General features: G+C 39.9%; 1 protein-coding gene across 1 annotated transcript in view; it reads left to right on the top strand.

Moving 5' to 3' along the window:
* Positions 1-13,620, top strand: part of prex2 (phosphatidylinositol-3,4,5-trisphosphate-dependent Rac exchange factor 2) — a 415,983-nt gene that overhangs the window by 291,749 nt on the left and 110,614 nt on the right. Inside the window, exons 30-31 of the mRNA XM_080194118.1 lie at positions 850-978; positions 9,291-9,332. Of these exons, the coding sequence (XP_080050244.1) occupies positions 850-978; positions 9,291-9,332 (171 nt within the window). The remainder of the gene's footprint in view (positions 1-849; positions 979-9,290; positions 9,333-13,620) is intronic.

Below are 13,620 nucleotides of genomic sequence, written 5' to 3'. Positions count from 1 at the left end.
CTTCAAAATGCCCACATCATTCCACCTGACCTCCCTCCCTAGTTGTTCAGGAATCCTGGACATGGGGCATTCTGGCCTGCTCTGGCAAAGAGGAAATGGAAGGCCAACTACTTTGCAACCCAAAAATGATCCTGACAGCCAAACATAGCTCAGGATGTAAGAATGAGCCCACGGTCTTTTCATGTAATGTGGGGAAATGTCACAATCAGTTTGTGCACTGTAAAGTCCTGAAGAGACAGGAATATTTGTGTTGCTTAGTTGATGTGACATGATAAATGCCAGCGCACTGGATGCACTTTTCATATCTGATGCCACACTTTTATGGTTATTGGCCATATACCTATTTTTTTAAATAATATCACACAAGCCTCTTTGTTCACCTAGAACAGCAACTGGGCCTCAGTTTAATATGTTATCTGAAAGAGTGTACCTCCTGCACAGCAGCACTTCTTCAATACTGCACTGCAGTGACAAACGGGATTACATGTTCAAATCTCAGGAATGGTGCTTGAACACTGAATATTCAGACCCAGAGACAAGAGTGTTCTCACAGAGTCATAGCTGGCACCTATATATTTATATAATACAGCACGGTTATGATCTGAAAGAATTAGCTATGGTTAATGATGAAAGAAAGTGGATGAATATATAATTCTTTACCCTTATTCCTGGACATTTTACTTGTTTGCTGAATAATATCCTTGGGAAAATCTGAGGAAAACACAGTGTTCTTATGGAAATAAATAACAGCATAGTTTGCTGCTACAGTACAATCTCATGTCAGAAAACCAAAATTTCCACTCATTTGCACAAATGTGTGACAGTTCTTACACTTTCGTTGTTGGATAGAATTCAAGAAGGAAATGGAATCAGAGGTCAATTGCACAACACAGCTCCGGATTCATGTGCAGAGGGATCCATGGAACCTACCCAGTGGTGTGCACAACCTCATACAGGCTATTACAAGATTTGTAGAAGGTTCGTAACAAATGCTGACAATTTCTGAAATTCATTGTGATACTTATAAAAGATAACATTCAAGTCTTAAAGCAAATATTTAGTTGAAAGAAAGCTTGTTTCAAAATATGTTGTTGAATCACTTTTACAGACCATTTCAGCTTTATTTAACTTCTGTTGCCATTAAATCTTTAAACGTGTAACGGACATGATATGCTCATATAAGAAACATTTAGAAGAAGCACCAATTACATGCATGTAAGGTAGTTTAATTTTTAACATTAAAAGTATTGCTATTTAAAAATACTTTTTATGTAAAATGTTGTTTTCTTCAGGTCACATTTTTTACTGTTGGTGCTGCAAACAATATATCATAATATGCCATACAAACTCCATAATTCAATTTTTAAACCTGTTTGCATTGCTTATGATATCACTATGACATCATGTAAGAGGGAAATTTGATGATGACAAATCGATTGTCTTAAAATACAAGTATTAATTAGAAATATGGAAAAGTGACGGCAATTTGATAAGAATGATGGTGTTTAATGGAGATTTGTGTGATACCATTAACTCTAACAGTCTTCTGCTTTGCTTGCATAAATCGTAAATTGTGGCAAATATAATTAATCATGCCTTTATATGAAACACAGGAAACTTGAAGTAGATAGCCAGAGTTATATACTTCCTTGTTCCAGCAGAAGGTACTCATGATAAGGAGGGAAGGAAAGTGAGGTGAGCAAGCAGTGTAGGAAAATAGAGCAACAGTATTCTCTGATGAGTTTGTAAATATTATTGTTGGCTATTGTGCTTAATACCGATACAATTTGGCTCATGCATTCTTTGGAACTCCTAGATCCTCTGATTGTAAGGTGAAAGCTATAAAAATCTGATTCCAAACTCAATGTTCAAACTGAAAATTTAGCATTTTTTTTCTATTTTCAAATTTAATACATAACTGATGATCTATTGATTTACATAAATAATTCCCTGAAAAACAACATTTAATAGGTGGAATAGAATAAGGAAATAAGCAGCTTTCAATTGATGTCTCTTTTTTTGGATTTGTATATTTTTTTGAAGAAGATTACTCTGCAGAATGATTTACTCTCAAAAACTGTGATGGAAGTTGGTCTAAGTCAGATTTAGTGCGAGCGGGGAATGAATTGTACACCCGCACATGGAAGTCTGAGGGTCATGAGGAATCACTTCTTGAATCTGATTGTAATAACAGCATTGAGTTGCAGGTTTACTCAATTTTGGCTGGCTTGAATGTTGGACCATCCCGCAGGTACATCTAAGGAAACCAATGGGAGTAGTGGGGGAGTGATGAGCACAGATAGGCAGCACTTTTTAGTTTTGCTCTGGAATAGCATGTCTACTCTCACTGGTTTTACATCAGGGTAAATAAAAAAAAGCTTATTTTGTTTCTGTGGCATTAAACAGTTCTGTTTAGGACTTCTGGCCAAGTTGCCACAGAGCGGAAAAAATGAATTTGAGCATCAAAAATGTAGCAGAAGTGTTTTTAGTACAAGCAAAGTACCAGTTAAATAGGGTCTGTTACTTTTGGACAGACAATGGGTAAATCTAAAAACAACTAGGCACAGTATGAAGGCAGCTGTGCCACCAGTATAAGGCCTGCGCTCTACATCACATGATATTCTTATCCAAACAAAAAATGATTTCAGTCTTCAAAATTTGAATTGTGCTAGAGACTTTGAGATTTTCAACGACACCCATGTGAAAAAGTGCTTCCAAATTTCACTCCTGCGCTTTGCAGGAGTGAAATTAGCTTTAGTTTTAAGATTATGCTATCTTGTCCTGGATTCTCCCACCAGAGAAAGTAGTTTCCCTATTTTGCCCTGTTGAATCTCTAACTTTAAAAATCTCAATAAGATTACCCTTAACTTTGAGTTAAAGTGAATACAAGTCAAATTTATGCAATCTATGCATGCAGTTGATGCCTATAGCCTCAAAGTGAAGAACTGTTTCCTTTCCTATCATTTGACATGTTAGCTGGCATAAATATTCACAAAACATGAATAAAACTGAAAAGCTTACATAAATATTTTTTCTTCTAATTGTGCATGTCACTATATTTATAACATATTATTTTCTATGCAAGGTGCCTGACAGCTATCTACTGAGAAGCTAGTTTTGGTAACTTGAAAAATGTAGTCAATGCTAATGATGTGCCATATTATTTGAGGAAAATATGTTCAGTCACTAGTGATCTCATTGCTGTAATATACGCACTGTATTTAAGTGTGTCTTGGGGATGGAAGAGGAAAGTATTTGATTTCAGTAGTCTCATGGGGCATGAGTTACTCTAGCTGTATAATAATGATGTATGTGACCCATCTACAATTTAGTAGAAATCCCTTTGTTCACACAATAGCTAGTTTGAAAGTATCACTTTTAATTACTTGAATTTAAATTTTAGGTGGATTGGTTTTCCCTCGTGATTTATACCATCTAGTTGAAGCTCATGAAGAAACTTTTGATTTCTGTCTGCAATTAATAAATATTCCACAATAAGATGTTTATAAGATGTTTACAATCTGTCTGTGCAGAGGGACCTGGGGGTCCTTGTGCATGAATTGCAAAAAACTCAGTCTGCAGGTGCAGCAGGTGATCAAGAAGGCAAGTGGAATGTTGGCCCTTATTGCGAGGGGAATGGAATATAAAAGCAGGGAGGTCTTGCTCCAATTGTACAGGGTACTGGTGTGATCGCAACTGGAGTACTGTGTGCAATTTTGGTCCCCTTATTTGCGAAAGGATATACTGGCCTTGGAGGGAGTACATAGAAGGTTCACTAGGTTGATACCAGAGATAGAGTTTTTCGAGGAGGTTACCAGGAAAGTGGATGAAGTGAAGGCTGTGGATTTTAGCAAGGCCTTTGACAAGGTCCCTCATGGGAGGTTAGTTAGGAAGGTTCAGTCGCTAGGTATACATGGGGAGGTAGTAAATTGGATTAGACACTGGCTCAATGGAAGAAGTCAGAGAGTAGTTGTGGAGGATGCTTCTCTGAGTGAAGGCCTGTGACTAGTGGTGTGCCACAGGGATCGGTGTTGGGTCCATTGTTGTTTGTCATTTATATCAATGATCTGGATGATAGTGTGGTAAATTGGATTAGCAAATTTGCTGATGATACAAAGATTGGAGGTGTGGTGGACAGTGAAGAAGGTTTTCAAAGCTTGCAGAGGGATTTGGACCAACTAGAAAAATGGGCTGATAAATGGCAAATGGAATTTAACGCAGACAAATGTGAGGTATTGCACTTTGGAGGGACAAACCAAAGTAGAACGTACAGGGTAAACGGTAGGATTCTGAAGAGTGCAGTTGAACAGAGGGATCTGAGAATACAGGTTGGACTCAGAATAGTTTGAAGTCAGAACGGCTTCCCAAAACATCAGGAATTCTAGGAAAGCCGCCATGAACAGATTCCTCCTTTCAGAAAAGCAAGATCTTGCTTTCAGATAACTAGCAGAGTTTCCAAATAAAACAGGGAGAGAGAAACCCTTCTTTTTAGCTTGCTGTTCCTACTAAAAAAAACACAAACCTGCAGCTCAGAACTGAAAATGGAAGAGCTGTTCTCACCTGACCTGTCGATCAGTTTCTCTCCTAATCATGCAGAGCTATAGAAGATCCCACAGCAAAAATAAACAAACCCCCATTTTAAGCAGCTATAAGAGGACATTTCCAGACAAGCTGGTGCCACAATGACATCAACGGAGACTATGAGCTGATAAAACACTGAAGCTGAGAGAGCTACAGAGATCATGATTTTTTAAAAAAATTCTTAAAGGTACACCAACATCACATCATGTAATCAGTTGCTTGATTGGCTTTACCTATTACTGCTCTCTGCTCTGGACTGAATTCCACTTCCCATTTTTCTGCTATCTGACAAGCCCATTGATATGTTAGAATCTGTCATTAAGGAGGAAATTGCGAGGCATCTTGAAGGGAATTGCTTGATAGAGCAGACGCAGCACGGTTTCATTAAAGGGACGTCGTGTCTGACAAATTTACTGGAGTTCTATGAGGATGTGTCTAGGGCGGTGGATAGAGGAGAGCCGGTGGATGTGGTCTTTCTAGATTTTTAGAAGGCGTTTGACAAAGTGCGTCACAAGAGGTTATTGCAGAAGGTCGAGGGACATGGAGTTGGGGGTAGGGTGTTAGCGTGGATAGAGGATTGGTTGTCAAATAGGAGGCAGAGAGTGGGGGTCAACGGGTGCTATTCGGATTGGCGGATGGTGACTAGTGGAGTGCCCCAGGGGTCGGTGCTGGGGCCTCAGCTTTTTACCATTTATATAGATGATCTGGAGGAGGGAACCGAGTGTAGAGTGTCGAAATTTGCTGATGACACCAAGATTGGGGGAACGGCAAATTGTGCGGAGAGTGTGGAGAGTTTGCAGAAGGATCTAGATAGGCTGGGTGAATGGGCCAGGAAATGGCAAATGGAATTTAATGTTGGCAAGTGTGAGGTGGTCCACTTTGGTAGGAAGAATGGTAGGAAGGACTATTACTTACGGGGCGAAAAACTGCAGCAGGCGACGGTGCAGAGCGACCTCGGGGTCCTTGTGCATGAGTCGCAAAAACCCAGCTTGCAGGTGCAGCAGGTGGTCAGGAAGGCGAATGGGATGCTGGCCTTCATAGCGAAGGGGATTGAATATAAAAGTAGGGAGGTCTTGCTGCAGCTGTATAGGGCATTGGTGAGGCCGCAACTGGAGTACTGTGTGCATTTTTGGGCGCCGCACCTGTGCAAAGATATTTTGGCCTTGGAGGGAGTGCAGAGGAGGTTTACTAGGCTGATACCGGAGTTGAGGGGGTTGAGCTATGAGGAGAGGCTGAATAAACTGGGCTTGTACTCGTTAGAGTTTAGAAGAATGAGAGGAGATCTCATTGAGACGTATAAGATGATGAATGGGATGGATAGGATAGAGGTGGAAAGACTCTTCCCGCTCAAAAAAGACAATAGGACTAGGGGGCACAGCCTCAAGATAAAAGGGGGGCGGTTTAGAACGGAGTTGAGGAGGAACTTCTTCACTCAAAGGGTGGTGAATCTCTGGAATTCTCTGCCCGTTGAAGTGGTGGAGGCTGCCTCGCTAAATATTTTTAAGACGCGGGTTGATGGGTTTTTGATAGGAGAGGGGATTAAGGGTTATGGGGAGAGGGCGGGAAAGTGGAACTGAGCAGCGACAGATCAGCCATGATCTTATTGAATGGCGGGGCAGGCTCGAAGGGCTGGATGGCCTACTCCTGCTCCTATTTCTTATGTTCTTATGTTCTTATATCTTGCTGTAGTCTGTAGGCTTCTTCCTTGTGGTCAATCCACGTGACCAATTTTTGTACCATCTGCAACTTCTTAATCGTACTTCCTATTTTTAAGTTTGAGTCATCCATTTAAATTATGCAGTATGAATAACAAGAGATTCGTGGCCATGTGGAACACCATAGGAAACATCCTTCCTGTCACAAATACACCATCAACCATACCCTTTTGCTTCCTCAAAAAATTCAATCAAGTTATTTGGCAAGTCGATGTTAGCAGTTCTTGATTAATCCTTTCTAAGTGATGGTTAATGCAGTGTCTCAATTTTTTTTCCCAATTTGCCCACCACTTCTCTCTTTCTCTTTGACAGTTTGTGGGTTTGCTGGGTTTTGCGAAGGCTAATGAGTTCAATGTACGATCAAAAGTCTCTGCCACATGTAGGACTGGTGGTGCTTGAATAAATGGGTAGTTTGGAGATTTGTGCACTCCCTCCAATTCCACAGCTTTGCCTCTGCATGTTCCCCATGAAGCCTCTTGCTGTGTTTGGTACCTTCCTGGGTGAGCCTTCTCCATTTTCGCTTGTCAAAAGCCTAGTTACCTGTGAATCAATAGGGTCATTTGACCTCTTCAGGGATACTTTGAGGACACCTATAAAGTATTTCCTCTGTCTTCCTGGGTATTTCCTGCCACAGTGAGTTTCTGAGTGAAGCCATTGCTTCAGGTCTGCAACTTGTCCTGCCCAGCAGAGTTCAATGCTCAGCTCATCAACACTGGGCAAGCTAGTTCAAGGGAGGATGCTGCTGTTGCACTGTCTTTCTTGCCAACAAATTTGGAGGATTTACAAAGGCTCTGCTGATTGTATTTTTTCAGTGTTTCGAAGATCACTTCTGCCTGCTAAACCATGACTTCAGTCAATTTGCTGTGTTAAACCTGTAATGTTGCAATATAACAGGCAGTTTAGCGTTGGAGTGGTTTGCAACTCTACCTACCAATTCATCAAAAGATTTTGACTCTAGGGCTGCCGGATAGGCTAAATGTTTTATCAAAGTTGGGACCCACAGACGGTCATGAGGATGACACTTTTGCCATTTGTCCCCTTGTGTCCTGTTCACCCAAAAGAAATATCTCATTTTTTCGGCATACTGAGGCCATTCCTCTACACTGGCATCATAAATTTCCTGTTCCCTGAACACTGGCATTTTCAATATTTCTCCATCACTGTTGAAAGGCAAAGCTGCCCAAAACTTCTTATTCCTCATTGCTGATGTGATGACTCAGGAAGCTGAATTGAAAAGGAACATCGTTTATTTACAGAATGCAAAGTGAAATCATTATCATGGTGTACACACATTGGTCCCTACTTAGAACTACAATAATGGCTCAGGAAATGAGTTTCAGCTGCCTGTTACCAGGGGAACTCATACTGAAGGAGCCCCGTAGTGGGGTCAGTCAGTGATTCCACCTGGGCCTTGTGGGTCTATCAGTCTCACTCCCTGGTGCTTGCATTCGTATGAGCTCTGGCTAATATCCTGCTGGTCAAGACCTGAACTTCAGATCTGGTCTCCTTATCTCTAGCTCTTCGATTCCATTATTCTAATCTGTAATATTTTGGATAAAATGTTATCATTAAATTGTCAGTAAAACGTTATCAGTAACTGAATGAAAGCAATGAAAATAAATGTATTAAATATTTTCATTTCTGTCATATTTTAAAAATCAATGACACTGAGTTGGATCATGCTTGTATTTTAGAAAGGAATTTGCATAATTTGAAAATCAGCAAAATTGAGTGCAATTAAATTCCATTTAATGAAGAAACTAACATTTGATGTATTGAATATTTCTGCAGGAGTGAACGTCACTAGAAATCAATGAAGTTATTTTCCAGAAGAAAATTGCTTAATCAATGGATTTTCTGATTTTAACATGATGAGGGTGATTCTCCCAGCCTGCTGCTCTGCTTTTGAAATGCGGCGAACAGGGAGAATAGAGCAGAGGCCGTTTCGCGGGCTACCTGCTGAGCGCCATGGCCCCTATGCATTTCAGGCACCATCAACTCCATGCCAGAAATCAGCATGGAGCTGCATAATTTACACAAATGTTCATTTGCATACAATTTTAATATTATAGCAGCCCCAGGAAGTCTCCAGGTCTGCTAACCCCCTACCCCTTGGTGGGGGGGGAGGAGAGGGAATGTGGTGTTGGCTAGCAATGCAGGGCCGTGGGGCTGGCCAGTGATGTGGCATTGTGGAGCTGGCCAGCAATGAGGGGTTGCGGGGCTGACCAGCAATCGGGAGGCTGGCAGTGCGGGGCTGACAAATCAGTGCATGCGCAGTGGCCTGCTTAGCACTCTGCTGCCAGCCTCTCCAGTAGGCCCACTGATTTTCACTTTGATTCATGCTGAGGCATTCTGTGATGGAAGACTGTAGGAAATGCAATTTGAAGTTCTCACTGAAAAAAACCAGTGAGATTTATTCCAGTTCTTACATGAATTCGACACTTAGAATTTTTTGGGAGATTCACCCCTGATATCTGCGGATATAGAAGCGGAATGCTTCTAGGGGTGAGGGAGTTCAACTGCATCGTCAGGCTGGAGAAGCTGGGGTTTTCTTCTTGGAGTAAAGGATGTTGAAAGGTGATTTAATAAGGTTGTACAGATAGGTTTAGAGAAATTAGTCAAAGAAAAGCTATTTCATCAACTGATAAGATTTTGGGCAAGAGATATGGGGGAATGTGAGGAAGAACTGTTTTATGCAGTGAGTGCTAATGACCTAATGAGCTTGCTGTCTATGTGGGCAGTGGAAATGGAGAATATTGCTGGTTTCAGAAATTGGATGTCACTTGAGGTTCATAGATTTGCTGAGTTATTGGAATAAATTGGAAAGTGGGATTTGTTGGATTGCCCTACGGAGAGACAGTCTAGACTTGGCTGAATGGTTTCCCCTGTGTAATTATGATTATGATTGTAAAATGTATGCATTTGCTGTTACACTGTGTGGTTATGTATGAAAACTGTAAAATTTATTTGCAGCTCCACTCTTATTTTTTTCAGAGGTGAAGATGCGAGTATTCTTGGCTCTCCTTGAAAACACAGGTAATCCAGAACTCAAATTGAAACAAGTTATTTGAGAGATGCTGCGCATTTTACTAGGGTATTATGGAGCATGCATTCAGCTGCAAATAGTCCTTGGTCTTTTTACACATGTTGAAGCTAAGTAATAGCCTATTGGTATCAAAGTAATTTAATGTCCCATCATTCTGAATCGGTGTCACACTTGCAGAATGTACTGGCCTGAGTCTAACACTAGCTTTATTTACGAATCCCTTGTGGTCTAGTTCCATGCTTGGATGCAGGGATGAATTTAGACCACTCAATGTTGTTTATTTTTAATAAAAATTATAGCACTTCTGTTAGATTATTGCAATATTACTTTAATTGAATAAACTTCTGGGATTTACAGATAAATTAATTATTTCTTGTCATTCTTTGAAAATTTACTTATACAAACAGAAATGGAATGGATCACTGAGAACCAAAGTAACAGTAATAATAATAATCTTATTGCCAATTGTGCTGCAGCTGCTGCATTAACATACAAGTCACAGTGATACAGTAACACAGAATAGTTCGAGTGTTATTGTTGCTTTGACATTATATTGAATTATGTAAATGAGGAGGTAGTCTCATACTGCTCGTGCTTGACATTGGCAACTCTTGTCAAGCCATCTTTTAAAATCTTCATCACAAAAAGATTCTCTGTGCTCCACTGAACCTGCTTCATAACTACCAAATTCCACTAAAGAACCAACAGGGGAATCCATTGATTAATGTAAGGAAATAAATACATTCTGAGGAGGCATGGGCATAGCTCCACTTAAAGAGAATACAGATGGGAGCTTGTGCTGCAGTGTTTTGAAATATGGCTACCTTAAAGACAACACATTGATTTGGTAACAGCAGTATAGTTCATTTCTTCTGCTCTCACTAATTCAGCTACCAGTTGCAATATAAAAAAGGCTCTTCATTCCTCACTGATGAATGAACGCATATTGCTATATTTGCTAAAGCGATGAACCAACTTATTACATTTTAACTGTTTTTTTTAAGTAGCGCTTACTGTGTTTTCAATTATTGTGAATTTTTGTTCAGTAATAATTCATCAGATTACAGAATGCCGTGAAAAACCCTTGTGTCTTGATCCCTTGAATAGTTACAGTAATTCAATCTTACTACCTGATTTTCCCCCCATAATTTTTTTGTGAGAGTGAAGGAATGATCCTGGAGGGAAAAAAAAGGGTGAGCTCATTTCTCCTGCAATGTAAAACAATGTAATTCACACAATAACAATAAATAATGGTCCGGACAGTGGGAGAGCGCTTCTTCTGATCTGTGTTTTACGTTAGATGTGACAACAGGAGTGAGCAAGATTTTATTTTCTTATTGTTATTGTTCTCAGTTACAATGCATTACATAGTAATATGTAATATGTTATTGGTGTTTAGTGGTTAGTTATATGTGGTGCAGTTAATATAACAGATATAGAACCAGAAAGAGTGCACGTTATGCTGTGATTTACAGGTGTCCCATGGAGTTGATTCTTACGAATAGTTTTTTACACTGCTGTAGTTGTCTTTTGCAGCAATACATATTTGATATTCTTGGCTTTGCCACTGTATTTTTGTGAACCTGTGGTGAGTTGGTGCTTATTTCTCTGACACTGTCTTCATAATGTGAATGGACACATATAAAGGCAAATTTAAGCATGAGTAAAAGAAGAATATGAAAGTAAGCAAAAATCGAGAACAACAACAGACCATGAAAGAATGAGAAGGTAGATGACAAAATTACTAAAAGAACAGAACAGATGTAATGGGACATTAGCATGTATAAATGAGACTCAGAGAGAATGAAAGCATCAAGGAAAGAAACAGCACAATAAAAAGGAAAGGAAAAAACAGCACTATAAAAAGGAAAGGAAAAAAACAGCAATGAGAAATAAAAGAGAAAAAGAAACACAAATATCAGAGGAAGGAAGATCCAAACAACAGCAAGGAAAGCAAAGGGTTGTATGACTGAACTAATTTGAGTTGTCTGTTTGTTATAGCATTGTAGGCTAACTTCAGATTTATAATTCTTGATTTATGGAGATAAAAATAATAAAAGTAGGCATGCTTTTTCATTGTTGGTATGTTTTCTCCTCGTTATATATTGAGGAAATCACCAGGGAAACTGATTGCAAATACTACAAAAACAATAGGACTTTTAATGAAAGTGTGACCAAACGACATTGTTGATAATGTGCTTGCCGTACATGTCAGATCAGAGAAGTGTAAAATTTGAAGTGACATGCCATGGGCCCACAGGTTCCCTCATGTCAATGCAGTGCCTGTACCCACAAATACGGAAATCTTATAATTTCCAAGCAGGAGGATAAAGAGCCCTCTACTGAACAATCTTCCTGAGTAACTAGGCAGAACTGAATACAATCTTCAGAATGCATGCAAACTGTTGAGGTCTGTAATATGTGCATTGTTTTTTGCTAATACAAGATAAGAACTAATGCAATTAGTTATGTTAATACATGGTCTTTAATCTAGTGTCCTCAGCATTCTAATTATGGGGGCAAACAGATAGTTCTGAATTCCTGTATTGCACAAGACAAAATCAGAATTGATATCAGAAACTTTACAGAGGATAAAAGCTGAAAATAAACAGGGTTGCAATCTTTTGTAAGACAAATAAATTAGACTTGTAGAACACATCACTATTTATAGGATTGTGAAGAGCCACAATTCCAAGATTTATTCTTCAGACCTGATTCAAGGACAACATCAGAGCAAATTCTCACATCACCTCATTGTTTCTTATTTAGCCAGCAAGACCTGGATCTGGGAGAAATAGGCATAGCTTGAAGATAAAAGAAATTAAGAGATAAGAGTAAATATCTGACCACAAAAAGGAATACGGGGTGATATAAACAATCAGGGATCAGATGAAGTAATAGATCATATGTATAAAATGCCTGTTAAAATATGATGAGTGATTAGTAAAAACAAATTAAATTACCTATAATGTAATATCTAGGGCATCTGAAAGAAAATAAAGACCTGGAGGCAATAATTCGCAGAGAGAAAGGAGATGTAGTAGTCATAGCTGAAACATGGCTGCATGCAAAATGAGATTGGCAATTAGATACTGCAGGATGGGCCAGGAAATGGCAAATGGAATTTAATGTTAGCAAGTGCGAGGTGGTCCACTTTGGTAGGAATAATGGTAGGAAGGATTATTACTTACGTGGTGAGAAACTGCAGCAGGCGACGGTGCAGAGGGACCTCGGGGTCCTTGTGCATGAGTCGCAAAAACCCAGCTTGCAGGTGCAGCAGGTGGTCAGGAAGGCGAATGGGATGCTGGCCTTCATAGTGAGGGGGATTGAATATAAAAGTAGGGAGGTCTTGCTGTGGCTGTACAGGGCATTGTTGAGGCCGCAGCTGGAGTACTGTGTGCAGTTTTGGGCGCTGTACTTACGCAAGGATATTTTGGCCTTGGAGGGAGTGCAGAGGAGGTTTACTAGGCTGATGCCGGAGTTGAGGGGGTTGAGCTATGAGGAGAGGCTGAATAAACTAGGCTTGTACTCGTTAGAGTTTAAAAGAATGAGGGGAGATCTCATTGAGACGTATAAGATGATGAATGGGATGGATAGAATAGAGGTGGAGAGACTCTTCCCGCTCAGAAAGGATAGTAGGACTAGGGGGCACAGCCTCAAGATAAAGGGGCGGTTTAGAACGGAGTTGAGGAGGAACTTCTTCACTCAAAGGGTGGTGAATCTCTGGAATTCTCTGCCCATTGAAGTGGTGGAGGCTACCTCGCTAAATATTTTTAAGACGTGGGTTGATGGGTTTTTGATAAGAGAGGGGATTAAGGGTTATGGGGAGAGGGCTGGAATGTGGAACTGAGCCACAACAGATCAGCCATGATCTTATTGAATGGCGGGGCAGGCTCAAAGGGCTAGATGGCCTACTCCTGCTCCTATTTCTTATGTTCTTATGAAGAATTGACAGTGGAAGAAGGAGGCATGGTGGGTAAATGTTCTATTTAGAGATTACATAATGGCTCTCGGAGAAAAGATATAACTAGCACTGATATAGAAACAATCCATATGGATTGAGATAATGGATAATAAGGAATTGGTCATGCTAATAGGACTGTACTTCAGATTATTTAATAGTGGACGAGAAGTGAAATGAGAACTATGTAGGCAATCTATGGAAATGGAATAGACATAGAATAATAAATATTTTTGTTTTGTACTCATCAGGACAAAACTGAAAGGCTTTGGAAACATACCTCTCTTCGGCAATATTCAAATTTTATACCACCAAGT

Source organism: Carcharhinus amblyrhynchos, chromosome 8 (genome assembly GCF_965287045.1).
Source record: "Carcharhinus amblyrhynchos chromosome 8, sCarAmb.v2.hapA, whole genome shotgun sequence".
Lineage (NCBI taxonomy): Eukaryota > Metazoa > Chordata > Chondrichthyes > Carcharhiniformes > Carcharhinidae > Carcharhinus > Carcharhinus amblyrhynchos.
Note: the sequence above shows the minus strand (reverse complement) of the source record. Positions and strands in the feature narration are given on the sequence as shown.